Raw genomic sequence first — 23,182 nt, 5'->3', positions numbered from 1 at the left:
ATGTCCTCTTTTACTCACCTTTAAAAAAAAATTTTTTTACTCAAGAAATACATTAGGTGTAAACAGCCCTGGTCTTGCTGGACTAAGCTGTCTTGTAGTTGTTGAGGATCAATTGAAATGTGCCTCCTAGCTCTTGGGGATTGGATGAAATGTGTCTTCTTGTTTTTGAGAAACCAACAGAGCCAGATGGTGCTAGAGCTGTGCCCTTATAGATCTGGGCTCATAAACTGAAAATGCCGTCCAGCACAAATGTATATCTCCTCTTACACTGACTCGTTATTAATGCTCTTCTGCCTTGCACTTGGGAGTGCTCTCAGTCACATGACACTTGGGCGCTACAAAGCTTCACGATAGCGACTAACACCTTTTGCCATCACCGTTGACCCCGCAAAAATTACTGTCCATTTCAGACGTGTGTAGTTATGTGGTTGTGCAATTGAATGGTGGTAATGTCCACCATTTTGTTGTTGACTGTGGGCACTTTAAGGGAGGTATAATACAGAGTTCTTTGAGCAAACATCATACATTTTGGTAAAATGTGATAAAACTGGTTGCGATGTTACAAAGGGATATTCACCAGGTTCGTTCGAGTGTAAGTTTGAGGAGTCTGAAGGTGAATAGGCTTCTGGACTTTGTTTCGAGTGTTTTGTGATGGTGCGCCATAGTGTTGGAACGTCCTCAGGTTCTGATCAGAGAGCTTTCAGAAACCTGTTGTCAATGTGAGGTCAAAAACCAAGTTATCAAAACCACTCTCAGATGACCTGTTACCTCTTATGTGTCATCTATGTTTATAATTGTTTATGACTTGTATTAACTCAAAATGTCTCTCTGTTATTAAATTTTTTATATACCCTCAGTGTTGCTTCTGTGCTTTTATTTCCTAAAATTTTATCTATAGAAACTCAAGGCCTCAGGGTTCAGCCACATCTACATATAAAACATTTTATTTTAATTAGATGGGTCCTATACAATTTTAAAATGCCTACAATGTACAAATTACCAATCTCTGAACAACAAAATGTATGAGTATGTAAGACCATATTTTTGGGGGTTTTGACCATGAAAGTTTTTTCTCATCCTACTGGAAAAAACAAATGTTCGGCTAATGAAAACATAGCTATCTGAACAATAAAAATATATATTTCAAAAAGTTAATGTAAATTACATTACTTGAAACTGCTTGGAAAAATCTGTTCAAAATGCCACAAAAGAGTCAAACTAAATCACTAAAATCACAATTACAGTTAATGGGCAAGTAAAGAATAAATGTAACCTCAAAAGTACTTAAGACTTTATGAATGCTCATTTATTACATTCACATACTTGAAATACAATGTCAAAATTTACACAAATACCGTACAAAAGCAAACTTCTCCTTGATCACTTCACACTCCACACCCCTTCACAACATGAGAATGTTCCAGAACATTCATTTCCAGCTCCGGAATTATTGTTTACTTACATCAGACAGATAGCAAAGGACAATTTCAATTCATTGCATTTGAAAAGACTATTGAGCAGGTTCTAGTAGAAAAAAAAAATTGCAATACAAAATTAACTTCTTTGTGGACTTTCAACATCAGAAAGAGCCACTGACTAGGGTAAATGTTGACACTGCCTCCTTTCCTGTGCAGCTCTGTCTAACCTGCACTTCACATGGCTGGGGGGCGGTGCCATTGGGGGTCAGGAGCTAGGTACTCTGGGACATGTAGTTCCTCAGAGTGTAGGGTTGAGGGCGTCATAGAGCCGCTGGACGGCCAGCTCCACCATCTCCTTCAGAGACTCGTCGTCAGCGCTGCCCTCCTCGTAGTCCACGTTCTGTGACGGAGTAATGGTGCTCATCAGTGGAGATGCTCACAGTGGCATAAGCTCACACACACACACACACACACACACAGTGAACCTCTGAAACTCAGGACTGAAAGCTGTGCTATGTGGACCACAGCTGGAATCTTAAGCACTTTAGTAGTTAAAATACAGTTATAGAAGTGAATAATAAATAATGTGTTTTAGGATAGCTCAGATGAATCCTAGTGCTAAGCAACTGAACAGTGTCAGTTATCAATATTATGTGACAAATTTGTTACTTTGAACACAACCTTGTTTTATACTGCTTTGATATACGACCATCTCCCTCCACCTCATCTGATGAGTGCAGAGCATTCTGGTGCAAAATGGCTGCCGTGCATCACCCAGATGGGTGCTATACATTAGAGGTAACTCCCCCTTCACTATAATTGCAACTGTTGCCTAAAAAACACCACATAAGTCAAAACATCTTTGCTTTGTACTGCACAGAGCGCAAGTCGGTTCAGAACCAATTGTTAATAGGCTGTCTTGTTTGGAGGGGTACTCGTGAATTCTGTTATGTCTAAAGCCATACAATAATAAACGGATGGCATCTTTGGTACATGAAGAACAGAGTCATGGGTAAAGATGGAGAGGGGAGGCCAGGTGTGTCGGGACTGGCAGCTCACCCGAGTTTCCAGGCAGATGTAGGCAGTCTTCCCGTCCACCGTCACTGAAATGTTCTTCTCATCTTTGAAATCCACGCAGTCTTCTCCAAACATGTCCCTGGGGTGAAATGAGATTGTTAATAAAATTATGCACTTCCTAGAGGTGGAAAGTACACCTTCACTTAAAGAGTTATCTCCTCTGATATTTCAGAGATGGAACCAGCACTCCCAATGCTTAGCAGTTTTAGCCATTCCAAGCATTACTGGAAGCAAAAACTGTGGCATTCACCAATGGGGTTAACTTAGTACAGAGTCCTACTTCTAGAAAAATCTGGAGTATCACCATGTTCTATCAATTGAGATTGAAAATCCTATCACTATATGTGATTAATTAAGGTGGTACAGTTAAAAGCACCAAAGCAGGTCTGATCCATATATCCAGTCCATTTATCCTTTGGCAGCCTTTATCGCCATATCCACACACATATGTTGATCAATCAATATTTAGGCTAATAAAAAAAAAAACACTTGCACGGGGAGTTGTACTTACTGCAGCATAAGTTCTAGCCTCTTCCGGTAAACATCCATGTCCATCGCCTCTTCACTGGAGCTCATGACTGTAGGAAGGGAAGAAACAGCTTAGCCTAGACCATGCGAGCGCTAGGAATACTCTCTGAACCAACACTGCACCTGTATATATTTTTGTAAGGCTGCATTTAGATGCTCTCTGAAAAACGAATTGATAAACTAACCATGAAATGATTCTCAAAATAGATTTGCCTCCCTAACCTTCTCTAGAAAAAACAGGAGTGGACAATTATGGGTACTACAAAAGTTCCCTGCTGTCCTGTAACTGCAGGACAGTAGCTAATGCCAGTGGCATCCAAACATTAGCAGGATCCCGAGCTTCAAGTTACAGAAGAAATTTCTTTATGCCTGGTAGTCCCCTTTATTATCAGAGTGCTCCAATTTCATTTTTGGGTGAATGGCCTTTAAAAGTTTTCATCTGTATAATTTTTAAGGTGAAACATTGCTATACGGTCATCTTTGTATTCTGTACCAACTTATATAGGCTACTGTATTTGATAGTTTAAAATGGATCGCAGTCCTGACCTTTCTGGGCTTTTGGGTTGGACTGGACTTCCAGGACCACAGTGGTGACAGCGTCAGCATACATGTCGTTTAGAGGGTTGGCGATCCACTGCAAGAAGAAACAAATAAATGAATCAATACGCCTTTTCATCGCTAGGCAGTTTAAACTACTGCCACATTTGGGGCTACCCAAAATGCTTAGGCAAACACCTTGACCATAAAAAATGGCATGTACATTGCCTACATCTTAAGCCTTTGAAGAGTGTTTTTTTAGAATGTTTTTCAAAAATCAGTTTTCTAGAACTTTCAATTACCAGTAGTGACTGCAGTGATTGTTACATCAGCATTGGAATGTTCAGTTATGATCATTCTAATTGAATGTGATCTCAACTTAAAGGTTTAAACAGGTGAGAGACAGACAGACAGAAAGAAACGTACAAACACATAAACCACAGACTGCTCTCACCTCCAGCATGACCATCCCCACTTCATGAACCAGTGTGATGTTCTTGAAGATCTTCAGGGTGGTCTTGTCCGTATTTTCCAACTCCTCCACGTCTCCTGTGGAAGAGCATGCAGAAATGTCATGCTAAAGCGCACAGCAAGCAGGGCCGCTTATCTCCATCTAGACCGGGGATGTCAAACTGAATGCCAAGGGGGATGCAGTCTCTGTTAAACATCACAAACTCACTCTGGCATGCAAGTGACATGCACATTGATAGTATCTCCATGTTAACATGGTGATACTGTTGTTAGTGACGCTATATTAACATGGTGATACTGTTGATAATGACTCTATATTAACATTGTGATATTGTTGTTAGTGACTCCATATTAACATAGTGATACTGTTGATACTGACTCCATATTAACATGGCAATACTGTTGTTAATGACTCCATATTAACATGGTGATACTGTTGTTAGTGACTCCACATTAACATGGTGACACTGTTGATAGTGACTCCATATTAACATGGTGATACTGTTGACAGTGACTCTATATTAACATGGTGATACTGTTGATAATGACTCTATATTAACATGGTGATACTGTTGATAGTGACTCCATATTAACATGGTGATACTGTGATAGTGACTCCATATTAACATGGTGATACTGTTGATAATGACTCTATATTAACATGGTGATACTGTTGATAGTGACTCCATATTAACATGGCGACACTGTTGTTAGTGACGCTATATTAACATGGTGATACTGTTGATAGTGACTCCATATTAACATGGTGATACTGTTGATAATGACTCTATATTAACATGGCAATACTGTTGTTAATGACTCCATATTAACATGGTGATACTGTTGTTAGTGACTCCACATTAACATGGTGATATTGTGATAGTGACTCCATATTAACATGGTGACACTGTTGATAGTGACTCCATATTAACATGGTGATACTGTTGACAGTGACTCTATATTAACATGGTGATACTGTTGATAATGACTCTATATTAACATGGTGATACTGTTGATAGTGACTCCATATTAACATGATATTGTTGTTAGTGACTCCATATTAACATGGTGATGCTGTTGTTAGTGACGCTATATTAACATGGTGAAACTGTGATAGTGACTCCATATTATATTAACATGGTGATACTGTTGATAATGACTCTATATTAACATGGTGATATTGTTGTTAGTGACTCCATATTAACATGGTGATGCTGTTGAAATTGACTCCATATTAACATGGTAATACTGTTGTTAATGACTCTGTATTAACATGGTGATACTGTTGATAGTGACTCTATATTAACATGGTGATACTGTTGATAGTGACTCTATATTAACATGGTGATACAGTTGATAGTGACTCTATATTAACATGTTGATATAGTTGATAGTGACTCTATATTAACATGGTGATACTGTTGATAATGACTCTATATTAACATGGTGATACTGTGATAGTGACTCTATATTAACATGGTGATACTGTTGATAGTGTCTCCACATTAACATTTTGTGATACAGTTCTTGTGGCGCTCACCCACCAGCCAGACTGCGCAGCTGGTTGACCAGCAGGGAGAAGGGGCCGGTGAAGGGGATGGCCTGGGTCTGCTTGACGGTGCTCATGGCCAGGTCTGTGTAATCTGAGAGACAGGGAGGGAGGGGGAGAGGCGAGAGGTCAGGGCTCATTTCAGTGAGGGCCGAAATCCACACGACGTCAGCGAAGACCCGGGTCTCGTGAACAGGGGCTTACTGGACAGATCGGAGGGGGTGAGGATGTGGTAGCTGAAGTTCCGCTTCACCAGAATGCCGGACACTCTCTGGCCCTGCGCGCACTTCTTATCGGCCAGGGAGCCCATCACCTACAGAGGAAACCAGGAGACACAGCAAGCACACACACGCACACACACACACACATATGCAGCCACACACGCACACACACACACAATTAAGAACATACAGACACAACTGCACGGGCTGATATCCAATCTGCATTCACGTGTCTCACATCATATCAGAAATGTAGTAACACTGCAAATATAGCATAATAATCCTCATTTAAAGCACCTCATTTGCATATCAAAAAAAATAATCACTCGGTCTACTGGCTCTTTCGTTGGCGTAACAATTCAAACACCTTCATTTTTAAAATAGCCTTTCATCTGTCATTGAAAACAAAGGCCAAGTACAGACAACCACCTCATGTTCTCAGTGGAGGCAGACGCAGGTTCTATGAAATGTCAAACAAACCATTCCTGCTCCAATTCTACCACGACCCAAATCCTGGATCAGTTCTAGCCGAGGGCGTACCGCTCTCCCCTGATCCTGGATACTGATCCTGGATCAGCTCACACGCGTTTCCAAGGCAGCGACGCCAGCGCGGGGCGCTCACCTTGGCCAGCTTCTCCCCTCTGAAGTTGAGGGTGACGGCCTCCGTGTTGCGGGGGTTGTGCACCTCGATGTGCACCTCGTCGTTGTCCTCGTACTCCCGGATCAGCGCCGCCTTCAGGCGGGCCATCTCGTTCTGCTCCCCGTGCACCAGGATCTGCCCAAAATAAGGGCGTCAGGAACAACGCGAAACACCCGCGCGCTACTTACACCGTCTATCGGAACAAGTTTATCGTTTATCGAACAAAGGACGTTTAAAAAAAAATATGCCCAAGGTCACAGACTGTGGGATGGGTTCTGTCCAGACTTAAAACCAACTAGCCGTAAATGTGCGAGAATTGCTTTTCTTATTTCAGGGGAAGAGAGGCCCACAGGGGGGCAGTTACCACGTGCGGCGGCTTGAGCGCGCGGATGAACTCGCTGGTCTGCTGGTAGTCCGTGTGGGCTGAGAAGGAGATGTAGTCCACGGACATCTTCAGCTGCAGCTTCTGGCCCGACATGGTGGTGATCTCCTCCGGCTCGGACATGATGTGCTGCGCGGAACACACAAGCCAACCCAACGGCATCGTCGCGCACGGTCACATGATGCTGTCACAACCAATGTGAAGACCCACACGCAACTGAAATGTGTCAGACGTACTGGAAGACGGGGTGGGGGTACTGGGGTGGAGTAGAACAGCCATAGACATTTTTCAGCCATTGCAGACTGTCGTAAAGTCTTTAGTAGGATTACCATGAATGAATTACATGGTGAAAATTGATTGCCTTGTTAAGTCGGCATAGCCTGAAGCACCTATGGAGGAAATTATTACAAAATATCCAATCAAAAACCAGGAGGGCGTGGCCTGTCCATAGGCATGAGTGGCAACATCCGCTGGCAACTTCACTCTCCATTCAACAATAGTGCACAAAACCCAAATGACACACTGTTCTCACCTCTTGCGTAACTCAGTTTCATGGGTTACCGCAGGTGTGACCTCAGACCCAGTTATGTAATTAACTAATGTATTATCTATGCAATGTACTCCAAAAGTGCCCTAGATCAGTATTGTTGTCCTGCTAACCTGCAGAGGCATGCTCTAGCTCACCTTGGCGAGGGTCCCCTCCACGCAGTACCCGGCAATGATGACGCCGTTCCTCTTATCGGTGCACCAGCTCTCAAAGAGCTCCCGGGACAGGCCGCTCTGCATCATCCCCGGGGACGCCATCACCACGCTGGGGCCGATGTCGTCGAAGTGGTCCATGCTCTGGGCAGGGCAAGACGCAGATACAGAGTCACCAGATCTGCCGCTACGCGGTAAAACGTCCAGTGCTAATTCAACTCTACCTGTGTTAACTCTGGAATGTGGGACCAAATGTTATCTGTTAAGAGCTGAATTAACACTGTTAAGAATTGAATTAACGCTATTAAGATTTAAATTAACACTGTAAAGAGTTGAATTAACAATATTAGAGTTAAATTAACAATGTTAGAGTTCAATTAACAATGTTACAGTTGAATGAACACTGTTAAGAACTGAATTAACCTGTTACGAGTTGAATTAACCCTGGACATTTTTCTGAGTACCTTCTCTGAGACACGCGTATGAAGGAAGGACATGGTTGCTCGCGGCGGTTTTCTCCCACCTTGAGGTTGCTGATGTGCTTGAAGACGAAGGGGTTGTTGATGTTGATGGCCTTGCGGATTTTGTCGTTCATGGCGTTGACGTAGGTCTGGTACACCGCCATGCACTTCTTCGCCAGGGAGGAGGCGTAGTAGATGGGAATGTCGTGGAGCTCGGGGTGGTTCTGCCAGTACTCGTCTGTGACAGGAACAAACATGGGGATTCCAACCTGACTCCAGTTCTATATAATATACGGTAAAACATCTCACCCAGGCATTTGAACTCATGCATTTGCAACCAAGGATGATTAAAACAAATGCCAGAGTCAGAAAAAAAGTCCTTTATAATCCATCTCAGACATTGATTGTGCAAAATAAGCAACAAAAATGATTATTTCCTCAAAATGCATTTTGCATCTTTGCTCCCAAAATAAATGAGCCATACTTTAGCTGATATTACCCCTTATGACCATTTTCACTTAATCCCCTCTGCTAAGTGTCAGGATAGTTTCAAAGCTACTTTATGAATGTTGGTTCAAAAATTGGATCAGACTGGCTGAGACACAGGGAGGCGGTGTGGATTTCTTTACCCAGAATGAGCAGCAGCTCCTGGGCTCTCCCCAAGGCGAACACAGGGATCAGGCAGCGGCCTTCCCGGTTCACTATGTCGTGCACCGTGTTGCAGAAGCGAGCCTCCCTCTCCTCTCTCTTCTCGTGGATGTGTGTGCCGTATGTAGACTCCTGGGAAAAGAGGACACACGACCAGGCTTAATGCTAACCTCTGCATACCAATAAGAATGATAACCCCTCAAACCATAGATAAACAAGACCATTTCATCTGCCCACTGCAAATCTTGACATGGTATTACTATAAGACGGACATGACAACCAATTTGACAACCATACCTAAATGCAGAACCCAACAAGACAGCAGTTTCCTATGACAAAGTTTAAAACTTTCTTAAAATTTCCAAGCAATATGCCTGTGACATATTTAAAATTTATCGCATCTACAAGGTTGTACACGCTGAGCTTGCACAAATGCCAACAGCAAGGACAACAACACATCGCTCCTCTATCTCAACCCCGCATTGTGCTTTTGTATGCAGGACTCTTTCCCTCCAAAACGATCCGCGTCTGGCAGTACTGTTGAGATGCATCAGAGCCGCACATCACTCACAATGATGAGGATGTCAGGTTTGACACTGGGGATCTCGGCTGCCATCAAGTGCCTGTCCTCCTGGCGGGAGAAGTCCCCAGTGTAGAGCAGCTGTGGGGCAGGAGATAAACAGGAAGAAGGAAGGGGAAACAGACAAGGAGAACACAGAGATCATGCTTATTCCAACGCACTAGATTCCTGTATGAATAATTGATTTTTCCAACCCTACCTATGACATAATGTCTTGGGTTCACTGTAAAATACAGCTGCATGCCACTAGGCTGCTTGTGCAAAAGCTGGCCTAATTCTTCGATTAGAAAGAACAGCAACCACTTGTTAGAAAATTTCGAAGGAGAATTTTATTTATTGAAGTGGTTTTCTTATCAGCGACACACAACAACACAGAATATAAACAGTGTTATCAACGTTCTTCCTACCAAGAGCCTGGAGAACATGCAGCACCATAGATATTGACCAGCAAAACTCAAGCGGAAGCGCACCCGCGCATTAATCAAACTGGACGCTCGTAGAGCAGTGCATGGGTTAAGCAGGGAATTCTGCGCACTCACTTTCACTCCGGCGATCTCGATCATGAACATGGCGGCCCCCAGCACATGACCGGCGTGGTAACACCAGAACTTGATGCCGGCCACCTCCTTCACCTCGTGGAAGTTGATGGTCTCGATCTTGTCCATGCTTTCCTCCAGATCGGTCTCGGTGTAGAGCATGTCATCTGCTGAAATGTTACTGCAAACGGAGAGGACAAACATCAGGGTCAGCATAAACAGTGAAACCATGACAATGAAAATTACTGAATGCTAATTACACAATATAGCCCCTGTTTTGATAGTATGTAACAATTAATGTGTACTTAATGTCCAATTAATAAATTAACAATCTTTACATTCATAAAAATCCAATTAAAACCGAACTTACAATTGAAACACATGTGCATGAAAAATTATGTAGTTCAAACAATCTGCCAATCGAATGCACCCTCCTATGCCATTTTTTTCATTTGGCATATTGGCATATCTGGTTCAGTGCTTAGATTATACATTTTTCATAAGGCTACACATTTCTATGTTGCCATTTAAATAAGCACCTGAAAGAAGTAGAATATGTTTCAATATCAACATACTACAAAAAAAAGCATGCACCCACCTGACTTTGACATAATCTGATAACAGCCAACGATAGATAGCTTTGGTAGCATGTGTCATAAAGGTTCTTCCTTTGAAGCTTGTCTTCTGAAGAAACCAAGGTAGAGCACCACAATGATCCAAATGGAAACTGCAAAAGAACCGATAAGGTCACTCCTTGTGTCCATGGTTTTGGTGCATGTTCACAATCCATGCTTCAAAAACATATGACAGGTAACGGATGACGACAAGCGCAAAGGACACTCACTGGCTGATTAGAAGCAGATCGATCTCGGCTGGATCGATCAAGTCTATGTAGGGAAGAGCATCCATGCCCTCCAGACCCGGGTGGATGCCACAGTCCAGCTGCAGAGATTAACGAAAGGGGCTTTCACAAAACTGAAAATACAAAGACAGTGCGTGTGGGCGAGAATAATTATTAGAGCACAGTGCCTACCATTATTTTCCGTCCCTTGAATTCCAAGATGATGCATGACCTTCCCACCTCCTGTCCGGCTCCACTGTCAGTAAACGAAGCACAGAATAGCGCCACCCAATTTTAGTAATGACCAGCGCTAGAAATGTTCACAGTAAATATAACTAACTGACGTACAAACTGCCCTGTCATCTCTAATGGCATGTACTAACAACGTTAACAAAAGTGCGCATTAATTCCCATGGCAATCGAAACTTCATAAACTCAGAGGAGCTCACTGGCTAATGTCACCTAGCTTTCAGAAAAAAAGCCAGCCTAAGCCAGCCTCCCATACAGTGAAGTAGTTAGCTAGTACAGACGCTCAGTTCAACTTTTAAAATCCACTCAAATGAATCATTCTCCACAAGCCAGTCATCAATTGCAACATACGTAGCTAGCTGTGTTAGCTACCGTTACACTAGTCATTCACTTATTCATCTTCTCTTCAACGGGAACACGGAGGGAAGACTTACAGAGGTCTGATAAGTAATTGGTCACTTTCCTCTGCAGGGACTGATATATCCGCTTTACGCTTTGCAGCCATAATGGATAGCTATAACAAATGTATTTTATAACTTAACGGTGCACAAAATCACACATTGCTTAACTCAAAACTAAACTCCATTGAGCGAAGTTCAAAGGACGAACTTCCGGTCCCTCAAAATACATACGGCCGACGAGGAAACAAAACACAGAGCTGCAGTAAGTAGTTCTGAGATGATACGATCTTATTTATTTATTTATTTGACATGTTTTATTTTACTGTATTTAAAAAAAAAAACATAATACTTTAAGAAATATGTTCACATATTATGTATATATTCTGTCTTTATGTATTATGGTAGCCTGCATGTGTCGATATCGTCCTAAGAAAAAAAATAAAAGGTTTGCACAATATTATTAATAATAATATAATAATAATTTATTTCATTTTTATTAAATGTCCCCTGTAGTGCTGGTTTCAGCATAGCAGAATACGCGAGATTAATTAGCCTACCAGAGACTCATGTCCCCTACAGGAGACAAATATGCCTGGCTTTAGGATGATATTATAGGCTTATATGATATATTATTGTCAGCACACGTTATTTGAACAACTTGTAATACATTTAGAACAACTTCAAGTAACTTCTGGTTTGGCTACGTCTCCTTTAAACTGTTGAGGTGGAGCTGCAAAGGAAGTGAAGTGCCTGAAATCGAGTCTCGCCAAAACAGAAAGAACCGGATACTGTCGCTTGGCAGAAGTTACACCTCAGTTACAGCCATTAAACTGACACAAAGCGAAAACATAAAGAGGTATGCCCCGTAAAGATGCGAGTGAGATTGTCAAACTGTCCCTGTGTAGCTGCCATTTTATGAAGTGAAGCGTCCGGAATGCGGATTATTTTTATGTCAATGAATCAAGGGGATGTGTGGATTTTTTTTAAGGAATGAAACTAGGAGTGGGTGGGGTGCAATGTTTAGCCTAGCAACGGGTTTCCGTTACTCGCGCTTCGGATGTTTAGCTAATTAACAAGTTCGCGACAATGGGGATCAGTGAACACACGAGTCTCAGTACGGGACCCTTTGTGGCAAGCGCAAGTCATTGTGCGTGCTACGGTTGGAAGTGCTAGTATGCTTTGTGGGTATTTCGAAAGCTACGTAAACTTGTGACACTACAGCAAGCTTGCTATATGTTTAGACATCTTCAAGTTAAAGGAACTGTTAAACCTTACGTATGCATGAGTCTCGTGTTTAAAATATATATATTTGCTTGCCAGTTACTTTCTGACAAAAGGCAGTGGAGTCCAAAACTGAAAGTGGGGGTGGCTGGGCACGTAGAATAGCTGACTCCTCATTACAGTCAGGGACCACCAACATAATCACCTGCACTGCCGTTTGTTTTGCATGTTTTTGCGCAGATGAAGATCCTGGATAGAAGTGTCATGATTAAAGAGATCCAAGGATTCTTGTTCTTATGTAAATGCATACATATGTAATCATAGACTTTTTGAAAATAAGCTTTGAACTACACTGAAACAAGGTGAACAGACTTTGAAATACATGCTCTGTAGCTACCAGAGCAGTCACTAGATTACCCTATATATTTTTTTTTTTGGCAAGTTATCAGAACTTTTTGCACATTTGGTGACACATGTATCATACTGCATTGTAACCATTTGGTTGAGAATATAAACTTTACATTTTAATATCACTTGGCATCTAAATACCTCTAGATTTGGTACCACTGGAACTGGTGGTGTGTGAGAGCGATCACAGGATGTGTCATTATTATCAGGCAACTTGAGATGCCTATTCATAACAGACAGGTTATCATGTCTCTTGTGGGAGGGCTAGAATATTTCCAAGGAGGGCCTTGTGGGTAGAACGGTTGAGAACCACTGTAATAGAGCAATTTCCTGTTTATACTTTCAAAACCTGCTCCCTACCTGCACTTGTACTAGTTCAGAGATTAATGTTTCTAACTCCTGCTTGGGATGACATTTAATGTTTCTTGACTGTCTGCAAGATTCTTTTCCTTACTGGAGAGCTGAAGTGTCCGTCGTCATGGTGAAGAATGTTCCGGAAGGTGAAGAAGCGTCACAGCAGCAGCAGCTCACAGAGCAGTGAGATCAGCACCAAGAGCAAGGTGGGAGCTTTCAGAGTGACCTTTACCCGAAGGGTTTTAAGCCACAGCAGTTAACACATTTAGACTGGTTTCAGATATATCAGACTTTACAGTCCACCAGGCCAAAGGATTCAGGACACAGGCACAAAAACTTTCCCAACATTTTATATAATTGATTACAGTGTAGATTGATATAGGCTAAATAAATCCAAAATTGGTCACTGTCCATGTCATAAATATAAAAGCACAAGGAATCAGGTTCCTGGCTGTGTGTAACTCATGGTTTGTCTCACCGCTGTTTTAGTCTGTAGACTCCAGTTTGGGTGGCCTGTCCAGGTCCAGCACGGTTGCCAGTCTTGACACAGACTCAACGAAGAGCTCAGGTCAGTACTGTAGGCCCAAGGACTGCAAATCACAGTGAGGCTCAGTTCTGCTTGTTCGTTCAAAGTGTGTTAACGTAGTTTATGGTCTTGGTTCCCAATAATTTTACAGTAGTTGTATTTTCATGACCTATAAAAGAGTAAAATTATGGGATGTGATGGTGACAAGTCAGGTTGTCTCTGTGAAGTAGAACTTCTGTGGTGAAGAATTTAGTCGGTCAAGTAATAACCACTTGTTGCTTCTCACCTTAACCACAGGCAACAGCACCTTGGACACATGTGCCGAGTTCAAGGTGAAGTATTTGGGGTCCATAGAGAAGCTGCCGTTCGAGATGTGCAAGTCACTGCTGGAGCCCCCAGACTTGATTAGCTATATAGACACTGCACAGGTGAGCGCCAAGACTTACATTACATTGCATTACGTTTATTTGGCAGATGCTTTTATCCTAAGCAATCGACAACACAACTTTCAACAGGTCTGTTTTCCATCGAATATGAAAGGCAAAGTTGTCCAAATTATAGTGCTTAACACAAGCAAAGCAGCTTAATTTGAATTCATGCTTCATAATTAAAATTTTGATGATGCAAAAATTTGACTGTTTATTCTGTAATAAATCGAGACATTAGAATTGAGTGCTTTTCTGTGATGACACTGAGACAAGTAATGGGGGAAAATGCCACTGAGTTAATTGAAGTAACAGTAATTGTCATTGACAGTGAGCTGCTAATAATGATTGTTTATTCATTTAGTAAAGGGCTGTATAACTCTAGTCATGGAGGGCTTCTGTATATGTTGGTTTTTGCTCTAACCAGTTACCCTGGATTAGTTTTATAAACAGCTGAAGGCTATATGGCAGTACTGATTCAATGTTAACAGAAACGTTTACTTAAAAAATGTACAAGATACAGTTGACCTAACTAAATGGTTAAGAGCCAAGTTGGCACATAATCCTGAAATGATTATGCCATCAATGTGCACCCTTGATTTTGTAGATTTTCATAGCCCATAACTTAAATGAGAAAGTATACCGTTTTGAAGCAACATTTAATAATTGACTAATCTGTGCACTGTTAGTTTTCACTTTACACAAATGCATATTCTGTTGCATATTCCATGTTTTTTGTGTAATTCTGTGATTGTGTAATTGTCAGTGTTGCCTCCCATTGAATTATTTTTTTGAAATTTCTGCTCCTCCTCAAAGCAAGAAGGAAAGCTGCCGTTCGTGGCTGCAGATCAGGAGCTGGTCCTCGCGGTGTCCAAGTATGGAATCAGAGTGGCTTCCTCCGACCAGTGTGTGAGTCCCTCCACCTACACCATCGCCACAGCTTCATAGAGAGAGGGCCAACTCTCTCTATGAAGGTTCTTCTGAATGTGGCTTAACCTTGAAGGCACAGAGCTACAGTCTTTTCACGGTCACATGCTGGTCTTATATAGAGGAAAATTAAGATCGGTATTCTCATTTTTAAATAACTGAAGATATAATAGAAATAACTGAGTGTATAAATAATAGCAGTCCTTTTTAAGGAGAAGACATGATCTCTGGCCATAGCTGGGTGGCGCAGATAGCGGATTGCAGAGTGGGAAAGAAGTTTCCAGCTGACGTCACACACGGTTTTGCACGCTAGTCCTCGTCCTCTCAAATTCACAGAGGACATTGCAGTGATGGCCACGGCTCCTGCTTTGGGTATTCCAGATTAGGGGTAAAAATGGAGAAAGAACGACAGACATCACCACGTTGCTAATTTCTTTCGGCCCGCAGGAGGTGCTGCATAGGCACCCTCTCTACCTAGTGGTCCGCATGCTGTGCTATGAAGACGGGCTGGGAGCCGGCAGGAACCTGCTGGCGTTGAAGACCACCAACCCCGAGCAGCAGGACTGCAGTATCTGGGTGTACCAGTGCAGCAACTCCGTGAGTGTGTCACAACACAGTAGCAAACCGACACACACACACACACACACACACACACACACACACAGACTTTGTAAATGGAAGGTGCCTGGCACACAGGAATCCAGGCTAATGCGTGTGTTTCTGTCTCAGGAGCAAGCACAAGCCATCTGCAAGGTGCTGTCTGCAGCCTTCGACTCTGTGCTGGCGACAGACGCCAAGTCCTGAGGCCAGCTTGGCGGAGATTCTGCTGTGAGCCAGGCCGGTACCCAGCATGCAATGCACCACTGCCATCAGCTGAGCCATGTGGGGGGGGGGGGGGGGGGGGAGGAGGGGGGATCACCATCACCACGTACAAGGACTTTTGTACTGTTTTTAATCTAATTGCATCTAATTTAATGTTCTGTTTGTGAACAGTGCATGGTTTGTGTATGTATGTATGAGTGCTACCTGGTATTTGTAAGGTTTCTGGAGGAACAGTTGGCTGCTTATTGGCTGCCTTGGACCTGCAGCAGACTCCCATTAACTCTCAATGGAAGGACAAAACAGTGGTACACCACAGAGCACAAAGATGCTGTCAAAGAGGAGCAGTCGCTCAACCACATGACCCAACTTCAGAGTTCAGACGGGAAGCAATCAGTCTTCATGTGTGTCATCGTCCCTCTTGCCAATCACAACAGATGGAAACAGGAGGATCGCAATAAGCATTGTTAAACATTAACTTCAGTGTTAACGTTGGGTCATGTGATGACAAGACTGTTTCTGAGGGGTTCTTAAACACTCATGCTGGAACCCCCTTTCCTATTTCATACTCAGTGCATTATGGGAAACAGAAATACTTTGACAGCCCAGTGCCCTATTACCTCTTTTCTTACATGCCCAACTCATTGGTCCAGATGGGATGGACCACATATGCGGTACAATAAAGTACGGTGTTTAATTTAAATGGCAGTTGTAGTTCTTGTTTTTCTGTAGGGAGTGGGTCTTTTGTGCTATTTGTGCTTTACATTGCTATGTTTCATTTTATTTTTCCTGAATCCTCCCCGTTTTACTGTGACCTCTGCAATTGCATCACATAAAGTGAATCTTCATTGTTCTGTTTATCTGTGACATGCCATTTATAATGAAGCAGATTTAATGGAGACTGAAACAAAGACAGCGGGGGCTGGAATCAGACAGGAGTCCAGTACATTCATAGTTGCGGCTCTCTGAACAAGTGCACTGCGACGAAACCCTGAACACCTTATTCCCAGAATGGCACAAAACATTAGCCTAGCGGTTCTTTGACCTCTTGGTCTTGCGGTCAGTTTATCTGACCTGTTGCTAACCTTTGCTCTCCAGTGCTGTCCTCTGGTCTCAGTGGTGAGTACGAAGCTGCACCCAGCTCATAAAATTCCGCAGGGTAATGGCTAGAATTGGGAACAGTGATGCTGCACAGAATCCCATGTGCAGGGTAAATTATTCACCACTGTGTTCACTTACCACTTACCCCTTACTTATACTACACTTTCAGGATGGTATGTTTGTGGAGTTCCCTTTTTGTCAGATCTGCATAATGAACCCTTCTACAGACTAGGAATGCTGCTGCCCAAATGCCACAGTCTATCAGATATGGGAGAGTGTCCCCAACAGCACACAAATTCTTAGGTTATCAGGACCATAGTAAAATCTTACTCGATTCCAGTGGGGTGTCCAATGGTGACTTTCTGTATTTTAAAGATGTCCTATAAGCAAACCACGTCGAGAACGTCAGTAGTAAAATTCTGTATTTGCGTACAAAAAAATCCCAAAAGTACACACATTCTTTCTGTTCCCATGTCGTTCCCTGCACGGTGGTTACTGATCAATCCTCCAGTTCACATCTGCTTGAACGGAGTGGTGTTCGTTAAACTTTGACGAAACATTCAGTTCCTTTTTCTTTTCAGTTTTAAGACCAACAAAAACGAAAACATATGTAAAAGTGCATATCCTGCAGAAAGACATTGTCCATGATGTTTTAAAAATATATACAGTTCACGAGTAAAAATGTTCCTGCGAGCCCTGACTCCAGCGGTCGAATGTCCTGTTGCTGATGGAGGAGTAACTGTGGGTATGGAAGATCATCCAGGGGTGGTGGAGCTGGTACAAGCAGGCCTCCCTCAGCACACGGGTGGAGAACTCTCCTCCGTCAGTCTGTGATGAAGTGCACAAACGTCACAGGGAAAACGCCCCTCCTCACCGGATCGCCCTCCACGTGGCCGTACTGCAATACAACACGGCGCAGGGCATCAGGGTAGGGCAGCACAGCTGGCATCAGAGAGAAGAGCTTCACAGAGCAGTGCTTCAGTGAATGAGGTTCAGAGGACAGGGCATCAAGAGAGAAGAGCTTCACAGAGCAGTGCTTCAGAGAATGAGGTTAAGAGGACAGGGTATCAGAGAGAAGAGCTTCACAGAGCAGTGCTTCAGTGAATGAGGTTCAGAGGACAGGGCATCAGAGAGAAGAGCTTCACAGAGCAGGGTATCAGAGAGAAGAACTTTACAGGACAGGGTATCAGAGAGAAGAGCTTCACAGAGCAATGTTTCAGTGAATGAGCTTCAGAGGACATGGTATCAGAGCTTCACAAGACGGCATCAGTGAGAAGAGCTTCATGCAGAAGGGCTGCATGGAGAAGTATCTCACTGTCATTGAAATTCATATGTACATCCATGTGTGTGACCCTCAGGCAAAGGACTTCCTCCAAAAATGTCTGTATATTATATTGATTTATATCACACATAGTTACTGTGGATACTCACTGGAAGTGATGTCAGTCACTGTAGGCAAATACACAAATCAGCACTGACAGTGTGATTATTAAACTGACACGGGCACCCATACAGGGAGGTTAGTTACTGACACTCATGTACTCACCCACCACTCATGGTCCTCTTCCCCATCCACCACAATCACCTCTCCCTCTTTGAATGTGAGCTCATCAGGGTTATCAGCATCACAGTTATAGATGGCTTTCACCCTCTGAACCTTCTGTTTCTGAAACACAAAAAACAAACCAAGCAAATATTTCATTCTATGCCAGATGAAAGTTTACCACAGTAGACCTGCGCAAAGGAGGGAGGAGCTGAAAGTCTTGTGAACTCCAGGAACAGGGGCGGGGTCTCACCTGCTGGGTGGTCCGAGGCATCGTTGCAGGAGGTTGAGTCCTGCCCGACGAGCTCTTAGAGGATCCAGGGGCTTCCTTTCCTGCCCACAAAAACAGGATATGACATCACAGTGAAAAAAAAATCTTTATCTGTTCTGGTGAAAAAATGAGTGCCAATTTCTCACTACATTAAAAACGTGTGCTTGATTTAAGTTGAAAGAAAGTGCAAGTAGGACCACACAAGAAGAGGAGGAGGAGAGATATGCTAGAATGAAGACTTTCTCTGACTAATGTAATCTCAGGTGCTTTCACATTGCACACTTCCACAGACAGGATTTATCCGATCCACACCGGTGGATATGACAGTTTGTATTCACCTGGTCTGTCGGCTGGTCTGGACATGAAAGGAGCTCCCATATTGACGGATTTCTCTCTTCTGAAACCAACACAAAGGCCCATTACACTTAGCAGGAACCCTCTGTGTCTTTTAATGTTTTACAGTCAGGCGAAACCGTAGTCGTGATGCAGTGTGTGGTGCAGTGTAGGGTTCAGTGTGTGCTACACCGTATTATATAGTGGTTGGTGCAGAGTGTGGGGGCAGTGTATGGTGCAGTGTGTGGTGCAGTGTGTGGATACAGTGGGTGGGCGGGAGGGGCTCACCTGCTGGGAGATTTGGGAATATTTGGTGGTCTGCTGGGGGGTGGGCCTGGCAGTGGGGGTGGAGGCGGGCCAGCCAGGGGGGGTGGAGGTGGGCCAGGCAGCGGGGGCGGGGGTGGGATGAACTTGACCGTGGGCACAGGGGGCAGAGTAGTCATGGGGGGCATTGGGGGTGCTGGTGGCACCGGCCTGCTCATTGATTTTGGTAATGGAGGTGGTGGTGGAACTGGTGGGAGAACTGTACAGGAAAGGCAGACACATAATATTACTAAAACAACACTGAAGATGCAGAAACAAATGCATTATGGGAGTGCAGAGATGGAGGCACTGGAACCTACCATATGTAGCCGTGGGGGATTCCTGGGGGTAGAGATTTTGTGGGTCTGAGGAGGATCTCTGTCGGCCCACAACCTCCACGGTGTCGTTCTTCCACGACGCCAAGCCAGATTGAATTCCATGGCTCGGTACTGGGGGCGGTCCTAAAGGAACAAAGAAAAATCTCCAGAGATTAAGATCCTCAACGATCTACAACCTCAAACACACATGTACATGCATAAGTCAATGTGTACATGCCATTAATTCATAAACTCCCAGGCATGCGAAGGAGCTATTAAAGGGGTCATACTTGATGGCCATTCTTGCATGCCTAAATTGATGAGACTTTAAACTACCAGTTTCTTCTGTGAACTACCAGTTTTATTACATTTTACAAGTGTCTGTGCCTTTTAAAGAGTCTGACACCCCAACTGTGGACTAAGCCAGACTAATAAACCCCATGAGTTCCAGCACAGACCACTTCAAGTTTACTGTCTGAAATGGTCCCCACACATTAGCGTTGTGAATTTCCATTTAAAAGCAGATTCTTGTTAAAGACATGCTGAACCCTGCAGAGCATTGCCAGCTGCTCCCTGGCTCACCTTTGCTCACGGTCCGGGGCGGCAGCTGGGGGCCTGGGATGCCGGGCAGTCCGGGGGGGGAGAGGTTCAGGAAGGTTCCGTAGGTCTCGTTGCTGATCATGCTGGGGATGAAGCTCCTCTGTCGGTCTCTGGCTAAGTTTGCCGCGTCCCGCGCCAGGGAGGTCATGTTCGGCTGCAGGGGGTGCGTGCCCGGCACGAAGCAGCTGACCGGACGCTCTTCGCGACGGTTGGGGATAGGCTAAGCACAGACATCATCATCTTCATTATCATCATTGTCATCATCATCATGATGTTGCAATGAATTTGACTGGAAGGTCATTTACTGAAATTATTTTGATAATCAACCAACCCTACGGACCTAATATACACTCATTACTATTTTTTATCATGCAAATACATTTTTGCAGTCAAAAACCAGAGTAGATGATTTATTGTCTATGTTCCTAACTGGAATTAGGAGAATTCTCAACAGGCAGGCAATGAGGCAGCCCACCTTGTCCTCCATGTCATCGTCACTCTCATCCAGGTCCTCGTGATGCAGTCGCCACTCGTACTCCACGTGCACGCGGGCATTGAACTTCCCCCCCAGAGCTTGGGTCAGCTGTCAATCACAACAGCGGCAAAACAAAGACCAATGTTGAGTAAATCAACTTTTATGTGGGTCATCGAGTCTTTCCAGAACATTCTTAAATGTGTTCCTTAAATTATCCTAGCTTCTGAGCTCGCTGTATGAGTGGGAAGCAGACGCACTCACCAGCTCCTCACACTGTGTGTGTCTCAGTCGCTTGGCGAGGTCCAGCGCGGTCTCCCCGGCCTCGTTAACTGCGCACGCAAATCAAATAGTGTTACCCTGGTGGATAGGCGAACATGCAGGGGTGACACTGAGCTGTCACTCAGCTGAGGCCCCAACCTGCTTAAGCACAGCTGCTGGTCCTGCTCTGCTAGATGGATAAATATTATGACAGTGAGCTCTTTGAGACAAAGACTTTCTTTTTTTAAATCGTGGTTTGGCTGTGCACAATTTTAGATTTGTCACTGAATGAGGCAGATGTCAATAAAGTGCACATTCTCAGCTTTGCGATTACTGAACTCACCGGTGCTCTCTTTCTTCTTAGCGATCTTCCGAACAGCTGATTTTGTTAAGCATAAGGTTTGGGCTATGTTTTCCCTTATTTCTTATGGCTTCCTTGACTTTCATGTGCGCAACCTTGGTTTTCATGTTGACAACCGGCAATTTGAAGACAACATGTTGACTTCAAAGGCAATGAAAAGCCTAGAAAAGTCTACATCCTGTAAACTCGTATAATTGCACTAAGGAAGCAACTGCACACACCTGACTAATCAGAAACACCTGTGAAGCCATTTGTCCCAAACATTATGGTGCCCTGAAAAAGGGGGACTGTGTATAAAAACTGCTGTCATTTCTAAATGAAACCAAAATGTATAAAAATACCCTTTAAGTAAAGCAGGGAATCTGAACTTTAACCACTGGTGTATTGTTTAATTGCAAATGTAAAATTAATCTAAAAGAGTACAGAGCCAAATCAATAAAAATGTCTTTGTCCCAAACATTTTGGAGCCCACTGTATACTCTCCCCTTTGATTTTAAGTGGTTTCATACATGGTTGTGTTATGTTCTCCATTCCCCCTGCAGCTTGGACAAGCCCAATCTGTTCTTATTGTGTTTGAAGATGTTACAGAACACAAGAAAAGATGCTGCTGAATGCTCCTCCTCTCTCTCTCCCCCCCCTCCCCCCCCCCCCCCCCCCCCACCATGCAGACACTTACCAATGTCTATGGATGCTTTGCCTCGCAGCAGCAGTTTCAGGCACTCGCTGTTGTCCGTCAGGCAGCAGTAGTGCAAGGCGGTGCTGCCTTTGGCTGTCTGCTTATTCAGGTTCCCACTGGGAGACACAGGTGAGATAGAGGTGAGATTGAGACAGGCAGAACAGTAGAGAGAAACACACTGGCATCCAGTCAAATGCCTTGATCACACAGGCTTTGCCCTACCCCCCACCCCTCATTGGTCTGTTCTGCAGCCTACTCGCCTGTTCTGGGTCAGGAAGTCCACGATGTGGAGCGAGGTCCGGTCCACTAGCCGCACAGCCAGATGAAGCGCTGTCTCCCCTGGCTCCTGAACAAGAGAGGAGAAGAGACACAGATGAGATCTGTGGAACACTGAGGAAGCAGAGGTGAAGCTCACGTGAAGCTCTGTTCAGCTTTAAAGACGCAGGAATAAACGTATGGTTAAAAGTCAATCAGGGTAAATCTGCAACACAAGGCTTGCTTCATGTGAACTGCTGACATGTTATGAATGATGACATATGATATGTAATACATTACTGATCATCATAATCAATAAATGAGATCCAGGTCATTGGGCTTTAAGTATCTCTTCATAAGAAGCTTCAAAGAAGGAGGGAAGCCCTTCTCCGCCCCTCGTCCATACTCACGTGCTCATTGGCCATCGGAATGGGCTCCATCAGGTCCACCCCTTCGGTGTACACCTGGATCAGGGCGAAGATGTCCCGGCTCTTCACCGCATCGCGCAGGGCGCGCAGTTTGGACGAGTTGTCGGCACACTTCCTCTGGGCGAAGCGCTTCTCCGTGTACTTGGCCATGATGTAGTCCTTACGCACCTGCCTGTAGCGGACAGGAGGAGGAGGAGGAGTCAGACGGAGGCTTCAACACTGCAGAAAACCATACCATGCAGCAATGCTAATAGGTGCTCTCTTTCTTAAAATAAACAGCATTTAGGAACAATGTCAGTTTGAAAATCAGTGCTGACAAGGAAAAACACAGTAAAAATGTATT

General features: G+C 43.9%; 3 protein-coding genes across 4 annotated transcripts in view; 1 reads left to right on the top strand and 2 right to left on the bottom strand.

Annotated features, from left to right (window-relative positions):
- Positions 1 to 1,281: 1,281 nt before the first annotated feature.
- Positions 1,282 to 11,451, bottom strand: cpsf3 (cleavage and polyadenylation specific factor 3). The gene is made up of 18 exons (XM_035421134.1): positions 11,272 to 11,451; positions 10,781 to 10,844; positions 10,592 to 10,689; positions 10,346 to 10,474; positions 9,751 to 9,928; positions 9,203 to 9,292; positions 8,613 to 8,763; positions 8,046 to 8,221; positions 7,508 to 7,666; positions 6,806 to 6,952; positions 6,424 to 6,576; positions 5,785 to 5,893; positions 5,576 to 5,674; positions 4,015 to 4,109; positions 3,570 to 3,657; positions 3,007 to 3,073; positions 2,478 to 2,574; positions 1,282 to 1,818 (listed from the first exon to the last, which is right to left on the bottom strand). Exons 1-18 carry the CDS (start codon positions 11,340 to 11,342, stop codon positions 1,717 to 1,719), a joined length of 2,073 nt encoding a protein of 690 aa, XP_035277025.1. The 5' UTR covers positions 11,343 to 11,451; the 3' UTR covers positions 1,282 to 1,716.
- A 518-nt stretch (positions 11,452 to 11,969) lies between these two features.
- itgb1bp1 (integrin beta 1 binding protein 1) lies at positions 11,970 to 15,997 on the top strand. The gene is made up of 7 exons (XM_035421135.1): positions 11,970 to 12,094; positions 13,308 to 13,427; positions 13,711 to 13,789; positions 14,045 to 14,175; positions 14,989 to 15,081; positions 15,547 to 15,696; positions 15,829 to 15,997. The coding sequence occupies exons 2-7, from the start codon at positions 13,356 to 13,358 to the stop codon at positions 15,901 to 15,903; spliced, it is 600 nt and encodes a 199-aa protein (XP_035277026.1). The 5' UTR covers positions 11,970 to 12,094; positions 13,308 to 13,355; the 3' UTR covers positions 15,904 to 15,997.
- Positions 15,998 to 17,424: 1,427 nt separating this feature from the next.
- asap2b (ArfGAP with SH3 domain, ankyrin repeat and PH domain 2b) overlaps positions 17,425 to 23,182 on the bottom strand; it is a 28,787-nt gene continuing 23,029 nt past the window's right edge. For both annotated transcript variants that reach the window (XM_035421132.1, XM_035421133.1), the window contains exons 17-28: positions 22,822 to 23,011; positions 22,417 to 22,502; positions 22,157 to 22,272; positions 21,123 to 21,190; positions 20,862 to 20,969; positions 20,369 to 20,606; positions 19,790 to 19,930; positions 19,455 to 19,689; positions 19,172 to 19,230; positions 18,816 to 18,895; positions 18,566 to 18,685; positions 17,425 to 17,917 (exon numbers count right to left, since the gene is read on the bottom strand). In XM_035421132.1, the coding sequence (XP_035277023.1) occupies positions 17,843 to 17,917; positions 18,566 to 18,685; positions 18,816 to 18,895; positions 19,172 to 19,230; positions 19,455 to 19,689; positions 19,790 to 19,930; positions 20,369 to 20,606; positions 20,862 to 20,969; positions 21,123 to 21,190; positions 22,157 to 22,272; positions 22,417 to 22,502; positions 22,822 to 23,011 (1,516 nt within the window). In that variant the 3' untranslated portion in view covers positions 17,425 to 17,842. The remainder of the gene's footprint in view (positions 17,918 to 18,565; positions 18,686 to 18,815; positions 18,896 to 19,171; positions 19,231 to 19,454; positions 19,690 to 19,789; positions 19,931 to 20,368; positions 20,607 to 20,861; positions 20,970 to 21,122; positions 21,191 to 22,156; positions 22,273 to 22,416; positions 22,503 to 22,821; positions 23,012 to 23,182) is intronic.

Source organism: Anguilla anguilla, chromosome 6, assembly GCF_013347855.1.
Source record: "Anguilla anguilla isolate fAngAng1 chromosome 6, fAngAng1.pri, whole genome shotgun sequence".
NCBI classification, from domain to species: domain Eukaryota; kingdom Metazoa; phylum Chordata; class Actinopteri; order Anguilliformes; family Anguillidae; genus Anguilla; species Anguilla anguilla.
The sequence above is the reverse complement of the archived record's forward strand: the minus strand, read 5'-3'. Positions and strand labels throughout refer to the sequence as shown.

Excerpts from the sequence above, each read along its gene's own strand:
- itgb1bp1 (XM_035421135.1), top strand. The coding sequence starts at position 13,356 with ATGTTCCGGAAGGTGAAGAAGCGTCACAGCAGCAGCAGCTCACAGAGC. Across the intron at positions 14,176-14,988 it reads GCTATATAGACACTGCACAG|CAAGAAGGAAAGCTGCCGTT; the intron begins GTGAGCGCCAAG and ends TCCTCCTCAAAG. Across the intron at positions 15,697-15,828 it reads TGTACCAGTGCAGCAACTCC|GAGCAAGCACAAGCCATCTG; the intron begins GTGAGTGTGTCA and ends TTTCTGTCTCAG.
- cpsf3 (XM_035421134.1), bottom strand. The coding sequence starts at position 11,342 with ATGGCTGCAAAGCGTAAAGCGGATATATCAGTCCCTGCAGAGGAAAGT. Across the intron at positions 10,690-10,780 it reads TCAAGGGACGGAAAATAATG|CTGGACTGTGGCATCCACCC; the intron begins GTAGGCACTGTG and ends TAATCTCTGCAG. Across the intron at positions 3,074-3,569 it reads CAACCCAAAAGCCCAGAAAG|TCATGAGCTCCAGTGAAGAG; the intron begins GTCAGGACTGCG and ends CCCTTCCTACAG.